At 41.1% G+C, this 24,265-nt stretch overlaps 1 protein-coding gene across 1 annotated transcript in view; it reads right to left on the bottom strand.

The window, feature by feature from the left end:
* The window catches only part of LOC126147211 (esterase FE4-like), a 71,512-nt gene that overhangs the window by 24,474 nt on the left and 22,773 nt on the right, over nucleotides 1-24,265 (bottom strand). The window contains exons 6-7 of the mRNA XM_049915676.1: nucleotides 23,584-23,783; nucleotides 9,283-9,457 (exon numbers count right to left, since the gene is read on the bottom strand). Coding sequence (XP_049771633.1) covers nucleotides 9,283-9,457; nucleotides 23,584-23,783 — 375 coding nt within the window. The remainder of the gene's footprint in view (nucleotides 1-9,282; nucleotides 9,458-23,583; nucleotides 23,784-24,265) is intronic.

The raw sequence follows: 24,265 nt of genomic DNA, 5'->3' as shown, positions 1-24,265 counted from the left end.
ACTGCAATACTGCGCTTTCAGACTTTTCTGTGCGCTGACGATCGCCATATTGAGCCCCTTTTTTAGCGGTAATGGTACCGCTATGTAACGGTATGACGTTCCATTGCAGTAAATTAAAAGTTTTTCAGTTGAATCGGTTCTGCATTATTTCTCTTCCCCATGTCCTTGAAATTATTGCTACTTGAATTTGGTACGCCTACGGTAATTAGTTTTCGTGTTATAACGTGTTAAATAGGAAAAGTGTAATTATAACTATCCGGTACAACTAGGCGTATTGTGTACGCTTGGATCAAAAGGAAAAAATTAATGCTATTTCGTCGTTAAATTATTCGTTTTGGATGGTTTACAGCTAAGCAAAATATTGATCCAGAGTTACTGAAGGGGTGTAAGGAAGCTCATTCATTTTCACCGTTTTAGAAAAGGCCTACTGAACTCAAGCGTAGCCACATTTGTCTTGAATACGATTATAGTACAGGCAACCGGAATAGTGTAACCACAGAACAGTGAGGAAAAGCATCACATGGTGTCAGATGAAGCAAAGCTGTACCTGTCGCCTTGAGCGCATCAGGAAGAATGCCTTACACTGGCAAGAACTGTCAGAAAGTTTTCAGTGTTGACCAAACGCAAATGAGAAAATGCGTTTATTCTACCGCTTAGGAGCAAATAATTGATTTTGTGCACCTATTTGTAATGGCGAATGAGATATGGGTCGATAATTTCACGTCACAAACAGAATATTGATCGAAGTAGTCCGTGGAAACCCGGAGGCCGTTCTCATACAAAGACGACGTCAATTCCTTCTGGCAGAATCATGGCTACTATTTTCTAGCAAACCGCCATATTGTAAATTTGTAGAATATGAAATCACAACTGGCGAATATTATACAAGCTCCCGCCTTATGTGAACTAAAAAATAAATTGCTAATGAACTAAAAAATAAATTGCTACAGAAAAAAGTCTTTGGTAAGAACAGTGAGCTTGGGCACAAAGATTATTTTTCAGTGGAAAACAGACATATCTGAAATGCAAACTGTTCATTTATCCACGCTATTCACCAGTCTATGGCCATGTTTGTTTCACCTGTTCCCTCCTACAAAGAAATTTGTGGCTGGAAAACGTTTAGGGTCAATTGAAGGTTTTACTACTGTTAGCTAGAGTTATTTCTGGCACGTAGCATAGATTTCAGAGACACTATTTACAATTTCTTATGGTTTCAATAAGAACACTAATGCCATGAATTCTATATTATATATTAAATGAAAGTCTACATTAAATGAAAGTCATTGATACACCCTACTGTCCATATGCTGCCCACATAATACAAATTTTCTCCACCTCTCATAGTTCATCAGCTTAATTGAACTTTTTTATAGGAAGGCAACAAGCAACGCTAGGGCTGTAGAAAGTTTATTAAAACCACGACCGGTTTCACACCAGTATAGGCGCATCCTCAAGCGATCCAAACAGGGACTGCAAAGGAAATATTTTTCCGTTTTTTTTGCAAGTTTTCTTTTTACACAGGCTTAGTGAGTACTATTACATGGAATAGCGTAGACCCTCACATTAGGTACTTACATAATCGTGTCTGGAACATTTTTAACGCTTTTCTTCAAGCCTCTCCTCCTCCTTCCTGTCATCGATAAAACGCGCTAGAAGCGTTTGCCAAATAGATAAAATGGGATGTCAATAAAACAAAATAAGATGCGTATTAAGTGCGGTTGGAGTAAAAAAAAAAGCCATTCAAAGCGTGCGAAATTGTATATAAGTCCCTCCAGCTGATATTATGGCATGTTTTTTATTGGTGCTTATGTACAATTTCGCACGCTCTTAAGAGCTTGTTTTACTCTCTCCCCGCCAAAACACTCGTTTTATTTTGTTTTAAAGACACAACATTTTATCTATTTGACGAACGCTTCTTATGAATTTTAATTTTATCAGTGACGTGAAGGACGAAGACAGGCTTCAAGAAAAGCGGTAAATAATGTTGTAGACATAATTACGTGAATACCCAATGTGCAAGTTTATTCTGCTTCGTGTAACTGTGTCCTCTAAGCCTGTGTAAAACGAAAAATTGCAAAGAAAGACTTCCAAATTTTTCCTATTTAATTCCTGTTTAGATCACCTGAGGTTCGCCTAAATTGGCGTGAAACCGGTAGTGGTTTTATTAAACTTTCTACAGCCAGAGCAGTGTTTGTTGTCTTCATATAAACATGCGGACATTTGGCTGCGGTTGCCCGCAATTCAAGATAATATATAACTGGACGTGTGACATACTCTACGTGTGAACAGCACACTCCCAGATCGCAGCTGACATGTGTCTGCGATGCTTCTGATAGAGCGCACTGCGCCACTGGAGACATGACTCATGAGGTCAACAACGCGCCTACGTTCCCATACGAACACAGCGGTTAACGTTTAATGTTCAGTCTAAAAATTTGAATCATATTCTAATTAAAGACACTGATATCCTATTCTTTTCTGCAGATCTTTTATAATGACGATAATATATTTACTATGATAAACGAGTAATTATCTACAGGTGCAAACAGTTCAAATTAATTAACTTAATCTAAATAAATATAAATTTTAATGTTTTAGAAAACATGCTGAGACAGTTATAATCTGTCATTAATTAATAAACGCTGAAAACAATAAAAAAGTACTACATAATTAGTTAGATTGGTATCTGATATTGAAAACTAGTACCAGGACAGCATATAGTAACCGGTAAGGTAGGGCGCCGAAAAGAATGGCTTCTAGGCCGTTTGTGGTAAGCAGGGATACAGCCTTTCCCTCCTCACCCTTCAGCTACGCGGTCCCGACTGCTCTTAGAATGATTCAATACACTGAACAGGTTCGACGATGTAATTTATTTAAGTCACTCACGCCTCTTCAACTAAGGGCAAGTCACAGTGTACGAGATACTGAATCTGCCTGACGAAAGGAGAAAATATAAAACTTTAGTCAATGGAGCAGGTAAAATGGAACACAAATGCCTAAGAAATCAAATTTACAGGAAGATCAAAATGGCAAAGCACGAATCGTTCGAAAAAATGCAAGCATGTAGAAGCATGCATAACTAGAGGAGTCACAGGCACCACCTCCAGAAAAATTAGAGAGACCTTTCGAGAAATGAGGAGCGACTGTATGAACATACCTCAGATGGAAAACCAGTACTAACAAGGAACTCCTGAGAGCAAGGTCGCAAAAGGCGATGCCCCACGTATTTTCTGTCACGCATCCACAATATTGGCTGCTAATTCCGACAGGGAAGGACTAGAGGTACCCGATGGATGGCGAGTACGGTGGGAGGCTACGGGGAGTAGTTGAACTGCTTAGTCGACGGGTAACTCACGACATTGCTACACGGCTGGTGGTGTTAATACAAAGAAGAGCAACGGCAACGATAAACAAAGCAAACATTGCATTGTATCTTCAACAACAGTTGCCGAAGCTGACATTTCGTCAGAAAGGGAACCAAGTAACTTCGCAGAGTTAGAAAGAAGTGGCAAGTGAAATATTATCGTTTCTGCAATATGAGTTAGTGTAATGTGTGGTGTCGTATGTGCTCGACTGTGCGGACAGTGTACACGAGGAGTAAAATTATCACGATGCATGCTTAACAAGTGAAAGTGATATTTAAACATGTGTCGAGCCATGTAGTTCATATCCTCGTCGGACAGATCCCGTATGCAGCGAAAACCAGTGATGGGCTATCTCTGTCCAAGGAGCGTGTACTAAACGTAATTACATGCATGGGACACCATCCGTAGCATTGTAAAAAAAGAAAACAATCATGAACAGATTTCGGGTCCGCAGCAGTACAATTTACAGTATGTGATTAAATGAAACAACAGGTTACTGTTACAAGTCACTGTTTATTTATATCCACGACGCGTTTCAAAGGTTTAAACCTCCATCATCATGTGGATTTACATTTGTTAGTATAACATTTGTGCGTGTGTTGTGTTACGATTTTTTGGAGGAACTTGTGGCACTATCTAGTGGAGAAAACGAAATACTATTTCAGAACATGGTTTTGGGTTTCTTTTGACAAAAAATTAAACGCATATCTAACGGTAAACATAAAATAAGTAAAATAGAGTACCTACAGTGGTCACAGCTTCCTTTAGCTGCTGTAGCACATCAAATGTATACTGTCATACTTTGTAAAAAAATATGGCGTCTGGAAAGTATTGGGAGCAAGGATCGTATAGCAGGAGAGAAAACATTATCGCAAAGTACAAACAATATACATCGTAACAACATTACTACAGAATAATTTTTTTAAGGATTTGGAGGTGTTTGTTTTGAGGTGTCGAATACATGCGTTGGCATAAATACTTCAGGTGGTATATAAATCCGGTTTTGACAAGTTAAAATAGCTTAAACTTCATACTTGTTTATACAATAAGGTGAAATGTTAAAAACTTTAAGTACAATAATCATATTGGCTACAGTGGTAAAATTATACATAAATAACAATTTTGATTGGGATTAATATATAGATACGAAAGGCTGGAGGCAGAGAAAGCGAAAGAGAAAGAGCAAGTGAGAGGGAGAAAGAGGGTGGAAAGAGTGAGTATATGAGAGCAAACTTTGCGTGCCAAGGGGTCTTAAGATTACATCTGTTACATGTAATAACTGCCTAAAGGTTGGAGTAATAGACTGGTTAATGCTTTGAAATTTGTGCCAGTAGTTGATGTACATATAATTTCAAGCTGACAAGGGGTACAAGCTGGTGGTGTGATGATATATATGTAAACGAAGTCAATATCTTGAACTCTTGGCAGCTTCCATAGTAACGTAGCTAAATATTATGGTAGATGTGTGTGTGTGTGTGTGTGTGCGCGCGCGCGTGCCCAATTTTAATAATGTAGGCCGTTGCTGAAAACAGAGATAATACTATTGTAAATATTGTCATTTTTGCCATTTAATATGGATTCAGATTATTTTGTTTGGTGTTTGTATATTAGGGGTGTTTCAAGGATTTCTAGTTTTCTGCCTTTTGGCTGAATGTGTAGGATGCTGATACTTGTGTTGTTAACATGGTGTTTTGTTTCATGCACGAGGGTGGCTATTGCTGTTGTGTGGTATTTTTCGTTTCTTAGTGTTGCCATGTGTTCTTTGAATCTGATCTCAAATTATCTGCCTGTCTGATCTATGTAGAAGGAGTCACTGTCCAAACATTCAATTTCGTACACACCTGTGTGATTAAGTGGGTGTCGTGTGCTGATGTTGTGGGGTAGTTTCCGTCCAATCTTGTTGTCTGTGGTAAAAGTTATGCTTATGCCTTTTCGTTTGAAGACATTTGCAATCTGGTATGAAATGTTACCTAGAAAGGGGATTGTATGAAAGATGATACTTTCTTTTTGTTTTTTTGTGTTTTGATTGCTTTGCCATTACTGACTGTTGTGTGGTGTCTACTATGGAGCTGTTATAACGATTTGCAATAGCTGTTTTTTATTATTTCAATTTCTTGATCACATTTGTCTTCAGAGAGTGTTAGCTGGACAGCTCTATTGATCATGTTCCGGTAGCTGCCATTTTGTGAGATGTGGGGTAACAGGAGGAGTTGTGGATAGTAGTGTGACACCTCCAAATCCTTAAAAAAAATTCTGCAATAAAGTTGTTACGATGTATGTTCTCTGAACTTTGCGATAAAGTTTTCTCTCTTGCTATACGATCCTTGCACCCAATAGTTTCCAGACCCCATATTTGTTTACAAAGTATGACATTATACATTTGATGTGCTGCGGCAGCGAAAGGAACCTGTGACCACTGTAGGTACTCTATTTTACTTATTTTATGTTTACCGTTAGATATACGTTTAATTTTTTGTCAAAAGAAACCCAAAACCATGTTATGAAATAGTGTTTCGTTTTCTCCACTAGACAGTGCCACAATCTCCTCCAAGAAATCGTAAATCAACACACGCACAAATATCATACTAACAAATGTAAATCCACATGATGATGGAGGTTTAAACCTTTGAAACGTGTCGTGGAGATAAAGAAAAAGCGACTGGTAATAGTAAGCCTGATATTTCATTTAATGTCAGTTAACAGTCACGGTCAAGCCTAACCTAAAATGTTCACATTTAAAGTAACAGGATGTGAATGAAAATGACCTACGTTATCGACATCAAACTGTGCGCGACACAGATTACAGTGAATTAGAGGGAAGCAGTAGATGGTTGCATAACATGAAACACAGTGCTATAGAAATGGAACGCGCAAGATAACGAAATTTAAAACAAAGTGTCAATTTGATTATGCACAAAATACGGCGGAATCGGCCGGAAAATTTGTAGACGAGACGAACAAGCTTATCCCACCGTTCAGTAAGGAATTTGTTTTCAACCCCGAGCAATCGTGATTTGAAGAGGAAATGCATTTGAAAGGATTCCTGGAAATTAGATGTACGAAGAGAGCTGTGTCGAGATCAACTAATAGCAATGCCGTAACGCATTCGTATACAATTATGCCGAATGTTAATCTGGATGGTAAACTGGCTGGAAAGTTATTTATTGCGCTGCGAGAAGTTGGAGATGTTTTGCTGCATCCGGTTCTTTCTCGTGTGCATCATATTGCAAGTGCAGTAAGGAATATTTAAGTCACCGCAAGCAAGAGTGGGAATATGGGTGTAAGAGAACTGCAACTACGTTATGGGCACTGCTTTTGCCCAATAACTTGTCAAAATAACTTGATTTTGCATGATTTCGTGTCTGCGTACAGAAATCATACTGCTTTCGAGTAAATTATCCCTCCTGAAAATGGTGTGACATTGCAGTTCATACCACCTGGAATCACGAGAAAAATTCAGCCTCTGGATGTTTTTTTCCGTAACTATAAAACATATTATTGCACTATCTGCAGCCACGCTTTAAAGGATAGACAGTTTTAAGGTAAGCTCTATGGCAGACTGTCTTGCATCAGTAGAACAAAAAACCAGTCCAAGGTGTAAATTTTAGCTTTTTATTCATTCGATTACTAGTTTCGGGCCGAGAGCCATTTTTAAATCATCGTAACATAGTCTAAAATGGCATTTCCGAAGAAGTCAAAAATGTGCAATGACCATTTACAGTGTAGTTTTCTGTATGCACTGTAAATGTTCACTGCATTGCCATTTTGGACTATGTTATGACAATTGAAAATGGTTCTCCGCCCGAAATTATTCATCGGATGAATGAAAAGTAAAAATCTGCCATATCGATTGGTTTCTCGTTCTACTGATCAACAGAAGTTGCCGACCCAAGATACTCCAGCATGCCGGAAATTCGTGTTCTGCATTCCTTTGCATGCCACCGCATTCCATCAGTTCTCACCACCCCGTTACACCAAAATGATTTTATATGCATTCTTTAAGAGCGGGTGCGTAAGTAAGCGTCCAAAGTGCGAACCTTTGTGATCGCTGTGGCGATCCATTTTTCATTCGCTGTTCATGGTGCTAGTCAAAACATTTCTTGAATGTCGACGATGTCCATTTCGTGAAGTGTAATACGTACATCTCATATAAGGTTGATCTCTGTATCTCCCGGACACTCATTTTCTATCGTCGTCCTGATGCACATGGTGAATCATTAGCAGTTAATATTTTTCCTGTCATAATTGTTAACACACTTTCAAATGAGCCTTACAAAAGACTAAACTTGCAACCTCGCACTCAAGGGGTTCCTTGTAAGCAATAAGGGAACATGGGAAGGTGACTGGAATATATAGAAGTGCTACTCAAGGACAAAAAACGTGAAGGTAATGTCATAGACAGATAAGACGAAGTAGATGAAAGTGAGTTGGGAGATGTGATTTTGCGAAAAGAATTTGACAGAGCGCTGAGAGACTTAAGTCAAAACTAGGGCCCTGGAATAGGCAACATATTCTCAGAATTATTGAGCCAGACATGACAAAACTATTCTACCTAGTGTGCAAGCTGTATAGGACATGTGAAATACGTTCAAACGTAAAGAACAGTGAAATAATTCCAATTCCAAAGGAGGTGATTCGCTGGAAGTGTGAATATTACCCAGCTATCAGTTAAATAAGTCATGGTTGGATAATACTGAAATGAATTGTGTACAGGAGAATGGAAAAATCTGGCATTAGTCAAACTTACGTAAAAGATCAGTTTGGGTTCCAAAGGAATGTTGAAACATGCCTACGAAACCTATGGTAAGGCAGATCTACAGTTATGTCATTTAGACATTTACAGAAATCTGTTGAGAGTGTAAACTGGCACACACTCATTATAATTCTAAAGGTAGCAGCAATAAGGTACAGGAAACGAAAGGTTACCCATAACTTCTACCGGAACCAGACTGCAGTTGCAAGTCGAAGGAGATGAGAGAGAAGGAGGGGTTCAGGAGGGATGCGAGAGGGTTGTCGCCTAACGCCAGTATTATTCAAGCTGTACGTTGACTAAGCTGTAGAGAAAACAATGAGAAATTAGGAGAGAGAATTGAAGTTCAGGGACAAGAAATAAAACCTTACAGGGATGCCAATGACGTCGTAATTCTGCCAGAGACAGCAAAGAATTAGGAAGAAGAGAGTGTATCAGATAAACACAAAATCAAAACAAGTAAAGGGAATGCAGACGAATTAAATCAATTGATGGTGAAGGAATTAGATAAGGAAATGGGGCAGTAAAAGTAGTAGATGAGATTTGCTATTTAGACAGCAAAATAACGTATGATGTCTGAAGTGGAGAGGACTTACAATGTCGACTGACTAAAGCGGGGAAGGGATTTCTGAGAAAGAGAAGTTAGTTAACATCTAATTTAAATTTAATGGTTAGGGCGTCTTTTCTGAATGTATTTGTCACGAATGAAGACTTGTATGTAAGTGAAACTTGACGTTAAACAGTTCTGACAAGAAGAGAATGAAATGTTTTGAAGCGTGATGCTAAAAAAGAAAGTATTAGCTGGGCAGATCGAGTAACTAATGAGCAGGAAATGGAAAAAGCAATTCATACCACAGCTTGAGTAAATGAAGGGATTAGTTGGCAGGACGTAACCTGAGGCATGAAGGAGTCGTCGATATGGTTAACAGAGGGAAATTTGGGGGGGGGGTTAATAATTGGAGAGAGAGACCAAATGATGAATACAGTAAGGAGGTTGAAATAGATGTGTGTTGAAGCTGTTATTCGGAGATAAAGAGGCTTGCACAGGATAGAGTAGCGTGGAGAGCTCCATCAAACCGGTCGTCGGACTGCAGACCACATCATCAAAAATGTTTACAGTTTGAAGTATTGGGTGTTGTCATCTAAAAGGAGTATGTGAATACTTACCAAACGAACCGTGAATTTGGGCAACTAGTTCGAGGTCCGTAACTCCCGACATGTACGGGACGTGATTGTAGCGACCTTCAGCCACCAGCCGCCATGGTTCCTCTGTGAGAAAGGCTGCTTCGTGATCCGGTTCGACACTGGGTGCCCAAACGCATGTAAATAAACTCAGGCTGTCCTGTCATTGAGGAAAGATAAATTATTTTCATGCCCATATGTACAATTTCAAAGTAAATTTAACACGTTACACAAAAAATTAAACAACGGAGGTATTATAAAGAGGTTAAGCATCATCATCATCATCATCATCATTTAAGACTGATTATGCCTTTCAGCGTTCAGTCTGGAGCATAGTCCCCCTTATAAAATTCCTCCATGATCCCCTATTCAGTGCTAACATTGGTGCCTCTTCTGATGCTAAGCTTATTACTTCAAAATCATCCTTAACCGCATCCAGGTACCTTCTCCTTGGTCTGCCCCGACTCCTTCTACCCTTTACTGCTGAACCAATGAGTCTCTTGGGTAACCTAGCTTCTCCCATGCGTGTAACATGACCCCACCATCTAAGCCCGTTCGCCCTGACTGCTACATCTATAGAGTTCATTCCCAGTTTTTCTTTGATTTCCTCATTGTAGACACCCTCCTCCCATTGTTCCCATCTACTAGTACCTGCAATCATCCTAGCTACTTTCATATCCGTAACCTCAACCTTGTTGATAAGGTAACCTGAATCCACCCAGCTTTCGCTCCCATACAACAAAGTTGGTCGAAAGATTGAACGGTGCACAGATAATTTAGTCTTGGTACGGACTTCCTTCTTGCAGAAGAGAGTAGATCGTAGCTGAGCGCTCACTGCATTAGCTTTGCTACACCTCGCTTCCAGTTCTTTCACTATGTTGGCATCCTGTGAGAATATGCATCCTAAGTACTTGAAACCGTCCACCTGTTCTAACTTTGTTCCTCGTATTTGGCACTCAATCCGTTTATATCTCTTTCCCACTGACTTTACTTTCGTTTTGGAGATGCTAATCTTCATACCATAGTCCTTACATTTCTGATCTAGCTCTGAAATATTACTTTGCAAACTTTCAATCGAATCTGCCATCACAACTAAGTCATCCGCATACGCAAGACTGCTTATTTTGTGTTCACATATCTTAATCTCACCCAGCCAGTCTATTGTTTTCAACATATGATCCATAAATAAATGAACAACAGTGGAGACAGGTTGCAGCCTTGTCTTACCCCTGAAACTACTCTGAACCATGAACTCAATTTACCGTTAACTCTAACTGCTGCCTGACTATCCATGTAAAGACCTTTAATTGCTTGCAAAAGTTTGCCTCCTATTCCATAATCTCGTAGAACAGACAATAACTTCCTCCTAGGAACCCGCTCATATGCCTTTTCGAGATCTATAAGGCATAGATACAATTCCCTGTTCCACTCATAACACTTCTCCATTATTTGCCGTAAGCTAAAGATCTCGTCCTGACAACCTCTAACAGGCCTAAACCCACACTGATTTTCATCCAATTGGTCCTCAACTAATAACCGCACTTTACTATCAACAATACCTGAGAAGATTTTACCCACAATGCTGATTAAAGAGATACCTCTGTAGTTGTTACAATCTTTTCTGCTTCCATGTTTAAAGATTGGTGTGATTACTGCTTTTGTCCAGTCTGATGGAACCTGTCCCGACTCCCAGGCCATTTCAATTATCCTGTGTAGCGAAACTTCCTGGCAGATTAAAACTGTGTGCCGGACCGAGACGCGGACTCGGGACCTTTGCCTTTCGCGGGCAAGTGCTCTACCATCTGAGCTACCCAAGCACGACTGACGCCCCGTCGTCACAGCTTTACTTCTGCCAGTACCTCGTCTCCTACCTTCCAAACTTTACAGAAGTTCTCCTGCGAACCTAGCAGAACTAGCACTCCTGAAAGAAAGGATATTGCGCAGACATGGCTTAGCCACAGCCTGGGGGATGTTTCCAGAATGAGATTTTCACTGTGCAGCGGAGTGTGCGCTGATATGAAACTTCCTGGCAGATTAAAACTGTGTGCCCGACCGAGACTCCAACTCGGGACCTTTGCCTTTCGCGGGCAAGTGCTCTACCATCTGAGCTACCGAAGCACGACTCACGCCCGGTACTCACAGCTTTACTTCTGCCAGTACCTCGTCTCCTACCTTCCAAACTTTACAGAAGCTCTCCTGCGAGCCTTGGAGAACTAGCACTCCTGAAAGGAAGGATATTGCGGAGACATGGCTTAGCCACAGCCTGGGGGATGTTTCCAGAATGAGATTTTCACTCTGCAGTGGAGTGTGCGCTGATATGAAACTTCCTGGCACATCCCCCAGGCTGTGGCTAAGCCATGTCTCCGCATTATCCTTTCTTTCAGGAGTGCTAGTTCTGCTAGGTTCGCAGGACAGCTTCTGTAAAGTTTGGACTGTAGGAGACGAGGTACTGGCAGAAGTCAAGCTGTGAGGACAGGGCGTCAGTCGTGCTTGGGTAGCGCAGTTGGTAGAGCACTTGCCCGCGAAAGGCAAAGGTCCCGAGTTCGAGTCTCGGTCCGGTACACAGTTTCAATCTGCCAGGAAGTTTCATATCAGCGCACACTCCGCTGCAGAGTGAAAATCTCATTCTGGAAACATCCTGTGTAGCCATTTAAGACCTGACATTCCACTGTATTTTATGAGTTCTGACTTAATTTCATCCACCCCAGCTGCTTTATTGCACTGCAGTCTATTAACCATTTTCTCCACTTCCTCAAATGTGATCCTCTTTCCATCATCATTCCTATCCCATTGTACATCGAAATCTGAAACATTACCGATCGTATTTTCACCTACATGGAGCAACTCTTCAAAATATTCCCTCCATCTTCCCAAGGAATCCACAGGATTCACCAGCAGTTTTCCTGACCTATCCAAAATACTTGTCATTTCCTTCTTACCTCCCTTTAGAAGACTGCTATTAAAATCCAGAATGGTTTTCCAGCAGCTTGACCCAAAGTCTCCAACCTGTTTCCAAAGTCTTCCCAAGATTTCTTCTTTGATGCTGCAATTATCTGTTTGGCTTTGTTTCTTTCTTCAACGTAACTTTCTCTGTCTACCTGAGTTCTAGTATGTAGCCATTTTTGATACGCCTTCTTTTTCCTTTTACAGGCTGCCTTGACTGTGTCATTCCACCAAGCTGTTTGCTTCATCCTACCTTTGCACACTACTGTTCCAAGACATTCTTTAGCCACTTCCAGTACTGTGTCCCTGTACCTTGTACATTCCTTTTCCAATGACTGTAATTGACTACATTCAACTAACTGGTACCTTTCTGAGATCACTGTTATGTACTTGTGCCTGAAGTTTCTCCACTCTTATCGTCCTACATATGGACCTGACCTCCTGCACTTTCGGCCTCACAATACCAATTGCACTGCAGATTAAATAATGATCAGTGTCATCAAAGAATGCCCTGAATATATGTGTGTCCCTCACAGCCTTCCTGAATTCCTGATCTGTTATTACATAGTCAATGACAGATCTGGTTCCCCTGGCTTCCCAAGTATACCGGTGAATGTTCTTATGTTTAAAAAAGGAGTTTGTGATTACTAAGCCCATACTGGCACAGAAATCCAAGAGTTGTTTCCCGTTCTTGTTGGCCTCCATATCCTCTCCAAATTTACCCATAACCTTTTCATACCCTTCTGTTCGATTTCCAATCCTGGCGTTAAAATCACCCATGAGCAGAACACTGTCCTTGTTCTTTACTCTAACAACTACATCACTGAGTGCCTCATAAAAACTATCCATCTTATCTTGATCTGTCCCTTCACAATGTGAAATACTGACACAATCCTAATTTTCTTGCTAGACACTGTCAAATCTACCCACATCAGTCGTTCGTTTACATACCTTATTGAAACTACGCTGGGATCCATTTCTTTCCTGATGTAAACCCCTACACCCCATTGTGCTATTCCTGCTTTGACTCCTGACAGGTAGACCTTGTATTCTCCCACTTCCTCTTCTTTCTCACCCCTTACCCGAATGTCACTAACAGCTGAAACGTCCAGCCCCATCTTACTTGCAGCCTCTGCCAGCTCTACCTTCTTCCCAGAGTAGCCCCCATTGATATTAATAGCTCCCCATCTCATTGCCATTTGTTTGCCAAGTCGTGTCTTAGGAGTCCATGGTTTGTTAGTTAGAGGTGGGACTCCGTCACCTCCAAAGGTCCGAGGCATTTTGCTCTGATTGTTGCAAGCATCATATTTAAAGCAAGCAACATTATAAGAGAAATTATGTTCCAAAATTCTTCACTTCAAGGCGTCACATGTCAAAAATTATGTGCAACGTGCAGCTTATTACATGAAACACTTCTATAAATGATACACTTCTACTGCTGTAAAACTATTCACTGCTTGTAATTAACATTTTTATATGCGCACATTACATCTTCTAAAGTTGCATCGAGTATATTAATAGGATCACATTTTTATAATCGGTACTACTATGTTTAATAACACTTGTATATTACTTCACTTGTGTACTATCTGAAATGTTGATTGCAGCGAGTCCTGCAGAAAGGATTTGCTGGAATGTGTATGATAGGAGCTGTGCTTTCAGTTCTCCCAGTTGAAATAAATCCATAAAGAAATGAACGAAATGATACAGGAGATCATTTCCCTCTGCTTGATATATCAATGTTATACTGAACGCTCGACCCCACACTTCAAGATTTCCAGCTGGCCTCATTTAGACGTCCCACTAGAATGCCGTAGATTAATGGTTGGGCTCTTTTGTCACGTTCTGTGAGGTCACTTACGTGTCACGCCAAATCAGCTCTTTGTATATTACGTCCCAGCTACCATTTCCGTTGCAGATCTCCTAGAAAGTGGGAGACAGATGTTCCTTAGGGAACACTCAAGGTCATCTCCTTATCTGTGGGGTCAATGTCCACGAGGGTCAATGTTATGAGGCAGTTTTCCTCCTTGCGTTCAAGGTGATGGTTCAATGTCCTTTCTGAGAAATTGTCCATTGTTCCCTACACGTCAGCCACTTTGCTACTTTGCTTCATTGTTCTTATTAATGATGTATCATAATTTATTTTCTAATTTTTGTACGTAATGACAAATCACTTTTCACTATTATTAATGACCTGTCACTTTCACCACGATTATAAAGGATCGCCATTATTGATAACCCAATATAATGATTCATCACTCAAAAACAATTTTCCCCAACAGCCCAAAAAATTCCATCATGCTCCGGGTCTTACTAACCATCAGACTGACTAATGACATGTTCTGTGTTTACAATAAATTAAAGTCAGTTCTTCGAATATTATCTGCGTCGAACATTGTTTCCATATGCTATGTGTTTTAGTATATAAATACACACACACGAGGAAGAGCTTGTACTCGTATCTCTGGTCACTACAATAGTATGGTGCTGGCAGTATTAGGTGGTAACCGCACATTGTTAGCAGTGTGACAGACTAACTCGAATCATAAGTTTCGTAGTTAGTAGTTGTGGTCAGCTTTAATAGGAAGGATGTAACTGCTGCTCTCCCGATATAGATGGTCTGTCTGTTAGGGAGGTTTAGCTGAAAGGCTGACTCCCTCGCGACGGCAGCGCGTGTTGCTGTGTTGCGGCTTGTAGCTGTGGACCATAGAAGGCGGTGGTAGCTGGGACGTGGCTCTGGTAACTTCATACCTGGTTCAGCTGGGAAACAGAGATGACAATGGCTCCGGGCGGGCAACACCGAGGTTGTAAGCATTAACAGCGAAAGTCCCGGAAGAAATTGTTTGCATGTTTTTTAAATAAAATGTGTGCCTCCTAATCTGTTCCTGTCTTAGTGGTAGAGCGAGAACACTTCAGCAACGTGTTGTTTATGGTCTGTAAAGTGTCACATGTCTGCAGAAAAACTGGTAATTACAACCGTTATTTTGTAAATACACAGTAATGTCCTGGTTACAGACTCCTCTTAGATGACTTTATTGTGTCCAGACCATTGTTTTAGCACACTTAAGCATCGGATTAGTATACATCAAATCGATATTAAATATTAATTTCTAGGACCAACAGTAGACTGTCATTTGTTTAAACGTAGGATATTTGTATAAATTGTGTAAGTAATGCACTACGATATCTGTTACACGCTTAGAGTTTCGTATTTAAGACTCTGAAAAGTGAATGTTTTGGAAAATCAACTAAATTGTAACAGATAACCCTAAATTGGTAGATAAAAATGGAAGAAGACGGTGATACTTTGCAGAAATGTCTCTGGGCTTCATAAAAAAAATGTAAATGTCGTGTGACTATGGCCTCCCGTCAGGTGCAAATCTTTCGATTTGACGCCACTTCGGCGACTTGCGCGTCGATGAGGATGATGATAAAGACAACACAACACCCAGTTCCTGAGCGGAGAAAATCTCCAACCCAGCTGGGAATCGAACCCGGGCCATTAGGATTGACAGTCTTCCGCGCTGACCACATTTTTTAAAATTATTTTATTTTATTTTATTGATCTCATTTTGTTATATATTGTTCGTTGAATTTGTTCGGGGCAGACGTCCAATGACACCCGTTTAGGTTCTTCGTTGATCCGTTCACTCAGTTTTTTATTACAGAGAGTAGCTAACCCTCTGACCGAACACGCCAAGTTACTATGCCGGCATCACTCAGCTACCGGGGGCGGACTCTGCGGTTAATAATGAACTGCAAGCAATTGCATTAAAGGGTGAGACACATGACAGAACACGAGTGAGGTTACTGACTGATGGTTAGTAATGAGCCTACCACTACGGTGAATAGAACACAAGTGGTCAGTCATTCTGATGGCTGGTAAGCCCAGGAGAATGGTAGGGCTCTTTCTGGGCTGGTAGAGAAAATCATTGTTTTGGGTAATAAATCACTATAATTGGGTTATAAATAATGTCGATAAAGTGACAGGTCATTAATAATGGTGATAAAAGTCATATGCCAATAATTATACTAATTGGACAGTAAATTATGACAGGTCATTAAGGCTAAGAGGCCAACTAGTAGGGACATTGAAGATAAGAAGTCTGAATCAGAGGTTGAGACGGTTCTGCGACGGTGTGGGCTGGAGATTCCTCGACTTGCGCCATAGGGTGATGGGGTTTCGGGTTTCGCTGGATAAGTCAGGAGTCCACTACACGCAGCAAGCGGCTACACGGGTAGCAGGGGTTGTGTGGCGTGGGCTGGGCGGTTTTTTAGGTTAGATGGCCTTAGGCAAGTACAGAAAGGGCAACAGCCTCGAAGGGTGCGGGGAAAAGTCAGGAGATACGGGGACCAAGCAGCAATCGGTATTGTAATTGTAAACTGTCGAAGCTGCGTTGGTAAAGTACCGGAACTTCAAGCGCTGATAGAAAGCACCGAAGCTGAAATCGTTATAGGTACAGAAATCTGGCTGAAGCCAGAGGTAAATTCTGCCGAAATTTTTACGAAGGTACAGACGGTGTTTAGAAAAGATAGATTGCATGCAACCGGTGGTGGAGTGTTCGTCGCTGTTAGTAGTAGTTTATCCTGTAGTGAAGTAGAAGTGGATAGTTCCTGTGAATTATTATGGATGGAGGTTACACTCAACAACCGGGATAGGTTAATAATTGGCTCCTTTTACCGACCTCCCGACTCAGCAGCATTAGTGGCATAACAACTGAGAGAAAATTTGGAATACATTTCACATAAATTTTCTCAGAATGTTATAGTCTTAGGTGGAGATTTCAATTTACCAGATATAGACTGGGACACTCAGATGTTTAGGACGGGTGGTAGGGACAGAGCATCGAGTGACATTATACTGAGTGCCCTATCCGAAAATTACCTCGAGCAATTAAACAAAGAACCGACTCGTGGAGATAACATCTTGGACCTACTGATAACAAACAGACCCGAACTTTTCGACTCTGTATGTGCAGAACAGGGAATCAGTGATCATAAGGCCGTTGCAGCATCCCTGAATATGGAAGTTAATAGGAATATAAAAAAAGGAAGGAAGGTTTATCTGTTTAGCAAGAGTAATAGAAGGCAGATTTCAGACTACCTAACAGATCAAAGCGAAAATTTATGTTCCGGCACTGACAATGTTGAGTGTTTATGGAAAAAGTTCAAGGCAATCGTAAAATGCGTTTTAGACAGGTACCTGCCGAGTAAAACTGTGAGGGACGGGAAAAGCCCACCGTGGTACAACAACAAAGTTAGGAAACTACTGCGAAAGCAAAGAGAGCTTCACTCCAAGTTTAAACGCAGCCAAAACCTCTCAGACAAACAGAAGCTAAACGATGTCAAAGTTAGCGTAAGGAGGGCTATGCCTGAAGCGTTCAGTGAATTCGAAAGTAAAATTCTATGTACCGACTTGACAGAAAATCCTAGGAAGTTCTGGTCTTACGTTAAATCAGTAAGTGGCTCGAAACAGCATATCCAGACATTCCGGGATGATGAAGTCATTGAAACAGAGGATGACACGCGTAAAGCTGAAATACTAAACACCTTTTTCCAAAGCTGTTTCACAGAGGAAGACCGCACCGCAGTTCCTTCTCTAAATCGTCGCACAAACGAAAAAATGGCTGACATCGAAATAAGTGTCCAAGGAATAGAAAAGCAACTGGAATCACTCAACAGAGGAAAGTCCACTGGACCTGATGGGATACCAATTCGATTCTACACAGAGTACGCGAAAGAACTTGCCCCCCTTCTAACAGCCATGTACCGCAAGTCTCTAGAGGAACGGAAGGTTCCAAATGATTGGAAAAGAGCACAGGTAGTCCCAGTCTTCAAGAAGGGTCGTCGAGCAGATGCGCAAAACTATAGACCTATATCTCTGACGTCGATCTGTTGTAGAATTTTAGAACATGTTTTTTGCTCGAGTATCATGTCGTTTTTGGAAACCCAGAATCTACTATGTAGGAATCAACATGGATTCCGGAAACAGCGATCGTGTGAGACCCAACTCGCTTTATTTGTTCATGAGACCCAGAAAATATTAGATACAGTCTCCCAGGTAGATGCTACTTTTCTTGACTTCCGGAAGGCTTTCGATACAGTTCCGCACTGTCGCCTGATAAACAAAATAAGAGCCTACGGAATATCTGACCAGCTGTGTGGCTGGATTGAAGAGTTTTTAGCAAACAGAACACAGCATGTTGTTATCAATGGAGAGACATCTACAGACGTTAAAGTAACCTCTGGCGTGCCACAGGGGAGTGTTATGGTACCATTGCTTTTCACAATATATATAAATGACCTAGTAGATAGTGTCGGAAGTTCCATGCGGCTTTTCGCGGATGATGCTGTAGTATACAGAGAAGTTGCAGCATTAGAAAATTGTAGCGAAATGCAGGAGGATATGCAGCGGATAGGCACTTGGTGCAGGGAGTGGCAACTGACCCTTAACATAGACAAATGTAATGTATTGCGAATACATAGAAAGAAGGATCCTTTATTGTATGATTATATGATAGCGGAACAAACACTGGTAGCAGTTACTTCTGTAAAATATCTGGGAGTATGCGTGCGGAACGATTTGAAGTGGAATGATCATATAAAATTAATTGTTGGTAAGGCGGGTGCCAGGTTGAGATTCATTGGGAGAGTCCTTAGAAAATGTAGTCCATCAACAAAGGAGGTGGCTTACAAAACACTCGTTCGACCTATACTTGAGTATTGCTCATCAGTGTGGGATCCGTACCAGATCGGGTTGACGGAGGAGATAGAGAAGATCCAAAGAAGAGCAGCGCGTTTCGTCACAGGGTTATTTGGTAACCGTGATAGCGTTACGGAGATGTTTAACAAACTCAAGTGGCAGACTCTGCAAGAGAGGCGCTCTGCATCGCGGTTAGCTTGCTCGCCAGGTTTCGAGAGGGTGCGTTTCTGGATGAGGTATCGAATATATTGCTTCCCCCTACTTATACCTCCCGAGGAGATCACGAATGTAAAATTAGAGAGATTAGAGCGCGCACGGAGGCTTTCAGACAGTCGTTCTTCCCGCGAACCATACGCGACTGGAACAGGAAAGGGAGGTAATGACAGTGGCACGTAAAGTGCACTCCGCCACACACCGTTGGGTGGCTTGCGGAGTATAAATGTAGATGTAGATGTAGAATTACCTCTGGACATTGACTCCAGAGATAAGGAGGTTATATTGATTTTAGATGATCTTGGCTGTTTCCAGACGAACATTGGTTCCCTACTCCCGAGTCTGTGTTACAAGACTCTCTTCATCTATCTTGTAACTCCTGCTGTCGCTACAGCTTCACTTACATCGCCATAACGTGAAGGCACCATGCATCTAACAGATGGTTATAAATTTCTGTACCACTGCATCACGTTTAAAATTCTTAGGAAAAATTTCATGCGCTTTTTTCTTTCCTTAGGAACTGTAAAGAATCGTACACACTAGTACAACAAACGACAGCCAGTGGATTCAGCCGAAAGTTGGTCGTCAATACACTGACGTTCAGCCTCTCATCCACACCAAACCAAGGGATCGATTCCAAGGGTTTCGGCCGTGTGGAATCGCAGTTGGCTCTAACAACTTCTCGAGGTTGCTCCCCATTTTCCTGTTGCTTTAAAGTAGCATTTCAGTCACAATTTAAGCGCCAGATTTTATGAGGGAAGGAGAGGTTTTAGCAATCGTCGCACGTATAGCATTTATTTTACTGCAAGAAGCCGATCATGAGAAAGAGGAGCAGAGGGAACGAGCCTGGTGGTCGACCTGTCCTTTACTGGAAAAAAAATTAATGTCTAACCCTAAAAATCAGTGTGAATATGGGCTATTTCATATTTTTCCCAAATAAAAGCTGGAGATTTCTTATTATTGATTTGTATAGCTCCTAAAATTTGCAAAGATGACGACTCTGTTAAGAGAGATGTACCTACAGCAGAAAGACTAATAGTCAGTTTGAGGTGTTTAGCTACTGAGGATTCAGACGTCAGCTTAATGTACACCTTTAAAATATCAAAACAGCTCATCTCTAAGACTGTACGTGAGGTTTGTTCAGGCATCACTCAAAATCTACCAGAATATATTATAGTAAGCTCACAGAGAACAGATGTCAATAAAGACTCCACTTCCTTTTTCGCATCATGCACGTTACTAACAACCCACTTATTTCTCTCGAATAGTCTAATCTTTCCAATTTGTTTTATCATCGCAGTCCGTAAGGTCCCATAGACGTTCCCCTTCACGATGTCTGTTTTCCACTCCATACTCCAGTGCTTTTAAGCACCATAAATACAGACCCGTTCAACAAGCACAAAAAAACGCTACTGTACGCAGAAACATTCGACGTGGCGTTCACACTAGGAAAGGCGTCCCCAGGTCAACTCACCGACAACACTTTGACATTACCGGCGGCTCTCCGAGCCGCAACCAGGGCCAACCGTTTCGTTGGCTCCGATCTGCCGCCTGTACATACCAAGTAAATCTCGGCGAACGAAGCGGTTGGTTGTTGTTCGTTGGTCTTCAGTTGACTAGTTCGTACACGCAACATAGCTACAACGAAAGGTAAAAGTAATCACACTGCACTATATATTCTGAACGGCAGTGGATATCGATAGTCTGATACACAATTCCTTAGTGCCTGCACCGAACACACAGAGGCGTAATGGGGTATGTAATTTCTCAGAGGGGTAAGTTTTGATTAGTATGCAATGAAATCAAAACACTACGAAAGCGGGAAACGTATCTTGCGACTAGTGTTCGTAACTCTATTCATATGCCGGCTTGCACCGGGAGTAAATGTCGTTTGCTGCAGACACAGTAGCTGAAAGATCTCACAGTGAGTCAGTGAGGTGTTACAAGGAAAAACTACAATCGGAAGGACGCTATTCATAGTGTGCTTCATAAGAAAAAGTAAACGTTTCAGCTGCTGGCAGTATGGCTATTAGAATTAAACATTCTGTACAACAAGTGTTCAATTTTTTTTTGTTACAGCTCATGACAGAAATAAGTTTTCATTTTGCGTGTTGGTACTCCAGTCCTTATTGGTTTATTTTCCGATTGCCATTTTTTGTTTTGAAGTTCATGTTGTGAAGTTGAATCTACGTAATTGAATTTTTGAGCTGTGTTGTGAATGTGAGTTGTTGACTAACTCTACTGTATCATTTAAACATAGTGCATATATTTACAAATGCAGAGTATGCGGATGCAGGAGTTGTACGTGTTCTGAAAATAGAAACGCTACTGCTGTTTGTACATTACGGTAGACGGTTGCCTAACTGCGGAATACCGGATTCTAAAGCGTTTTCACTATAACGTTTGGGACTGGTTCTGAGCCCAGCAATCACATCTCATCTAAAAGTACAGATTGAACAGAGGGTGAATGATGTAGACGACATTATTCAGCTGCGAGAACGTAGTACACCTAGACTTTCTAGGTGCATCGGAGTGTCACACACAAGAATGTGACGGATATTACACACGCACAGCCGCTATCCTTATTATTTACAGCCGATTCAACACCTTCGAAAAGCAGATGAAGGTAGATGTTGGAATTGTGTCGTTGGCTAATACAAAGTGTACAGTAATCCCGCTAATACTGCTGACTAATGAAGCAGCTTACACCACTGTCAGTTCAGTAACACTCGTGATTCAATTCGGTGATCCAATGATCGTGATTCAATTCGGTGGTCCAATGAAACGCCTCACATTCTTGTGGAGATACACTTTGCTGAACGCTTCTCTGCAAATGTATTTAGCGGTATGATATGTGACTGGGCGAGTTATGTTATCGCATCGTCTTACATGATGATGTTATCTCGACTTTCTTGAAAACAAGTTTCCATCACGGCTGGAAGAGGTTTCTATGGCTGCTAAGATGCATATGTTCTTCAAGCATGACAGGGTCCCTGCACATTCAGGTCGCCAGGTGACACCTCATGTAAACGTAACATTCCTCGGAAGGTCGATGGGCAGAAATAGTCTCCTTTGTTGGCCACCAAGGTCGCCGAACCAAACCGTTTTAGATTTTTGCCTGTGAGTATGGTTGAAATTGGATGCCTGCAAAGAACACGTTAACACAAGAGACGAATTGATATTTCGGAATATGAATGACAATAGCCTCATGGAACAACGTCAAGACGTCCTCAGAAATCAGGGGAATTCGAAAGTGCACTGAAGTCGGATGAATTTTATACATCAGTTTTCATCTTAATCACTTACCTTTCCTTAACACCTTATGCGAGTATTTGTTTGAACTACATTCTAACAGATGTATCTCTGTATCAAATAAAAACTGAACACTTGTTGTATGGAATGTTTTATTTGAATTAATCTAAAATATTTACTATTCCTCCTGAAACATTCTGTATATGTTAAGCTACAGGAAATCTGGAGACCAAGATAGTACTTTGGTACCTTAATCAAGTTCCTCCGGTCATTTTCGAACGCTGCTATATGACCGGAGAATTATCGTGCAGTATGATCCAATGATACTTAGGGTAGACCGTCATATAGGACCAAGAGGGAGACGTCAGAGCATGGACTCCTGTGCAGGTGATTGAAGAGTGTGTTCTGCGTGGGTTAGTGAACACAAAGATCGCCATGATATAACTTTACAAACCATAACCTTCGCAGCAGTATCTCGTATTCTTCGAGTAGGGGTTTTTGAGTGAATTTTCTAGAAGTTACGGCCAACGTCCAGTGCAATAGGAAACATGACTCTACCGTCAACATAGATGTCAACTAGCAACAGCCGCTTTATTTCGATGCTGATTTGCAAATTAAAGACTTCGGAGCGCCATGCACAGCATATTCACTGTATTATTGTGGTTGGCACGAATGTGGTTGCCCCTACTAACTCAGTCAATTGTTCCGCTATTTATATCCCTACGAGCCGTTTCTAGTTGATGTGCATTTCCGCTGTCAACAACGATCACCTAAAGTGCTGTCACTAGTCCAGTCACGTTACGATTTCATCACAGACTTGCAAAAAGAACACAATCACCGCCATTTAATAAATATCGCCTATGCCCCCTCAGCCCTATGTTCAACGACTTGTCGCTTATATCGACAATGACAACAGAGGGTACTATGCGCGTGGAAAACCTGTAGATCTTCTTACACAACTGTTCCACTTGAACACCTCACCTGATGCAAGCCTTGAACTTAGCGGTGATCAAACATAGGGGATAAACTATCCGCTCGATAGTGTATTACCTATTGTTACAACCTGTTCAGCCAATGTTAATAATAGGAATACCTTCTCCTTGCGATTACACTCAGCGCTAAATAAATATGTTCCTTTTTGACGTAAGCTCATTTAACTGACTATAAGTACATACCTCCTCTGACAGAGCTTTGTCACTGTCTTGGGCTAGGGTGCGTCCATCCACGGTTTTGAGAAAGTCTACGAGATCTGAGGAGTTCTGCCCCGAATATCCCAAGTAGTTCGCGAAGCGTATTGCTCTGTCTGTTGCGTTTTTGGAGAAAGCCCAGGGGTTCAGCGCTGACCCACTCATTGCTATGGCGTTCTTAAAGAGACCTGGGAAGTAACATTGGTGTGGATTAGTCATAGTGCAAACTTAACATTGAAGTATAAATACCTCTAGACTAACATAAATGAAATTTATATTATTACGATTCTAAAGGAATGGCATTATATGCATTCTCCAGGAATTCCGTACTTCATATACAGTAGAATGGCAAATTGCTTGAGCTGAAGACAGCAAATGAACTGTGTGCTCTTAATATACTGTCAACTTTCACAGTTTCGTTCTTTGGTTAAAGCGGCTTATGGAGTAAATCAAATTATCTCGGTGAACGTATATATCAATATACTGCATGTATCGAAAACCGAGAGAACCTTAACTTCTTTCAGTGAATTAAACACATATCATACTAAGTATTTTTATGGAGCAAGAAGTGTGTATAATGCAAGATAGAAAGTCTGGGATGTGTTTCAAGCATTTATTATACATTAGTACTTCGTCAAATTTCAGACGCTGTCTGTGACATTAAATTGAA

The sequence above is a fragment of the Schistocerca cancellata genome, chromosome 2 (assembly GCF_023864275.1).
Source record: "Schistocerca cancellata isolate TAMUIC-IGC-003103 chromosome 2, iqSchCanc2.1, whole genome shotgun sequence".
NCBI lineage: Eukaryota > Metazoa > Arthropoda > Insecta > Orthoptera > Acrididae > Schistocerca > Schistocerca cancellata.
Note: the sequence above shows the minus strand (reverse complement) of the source record. Positions and strands in the feature narration are given on the sequence as shown.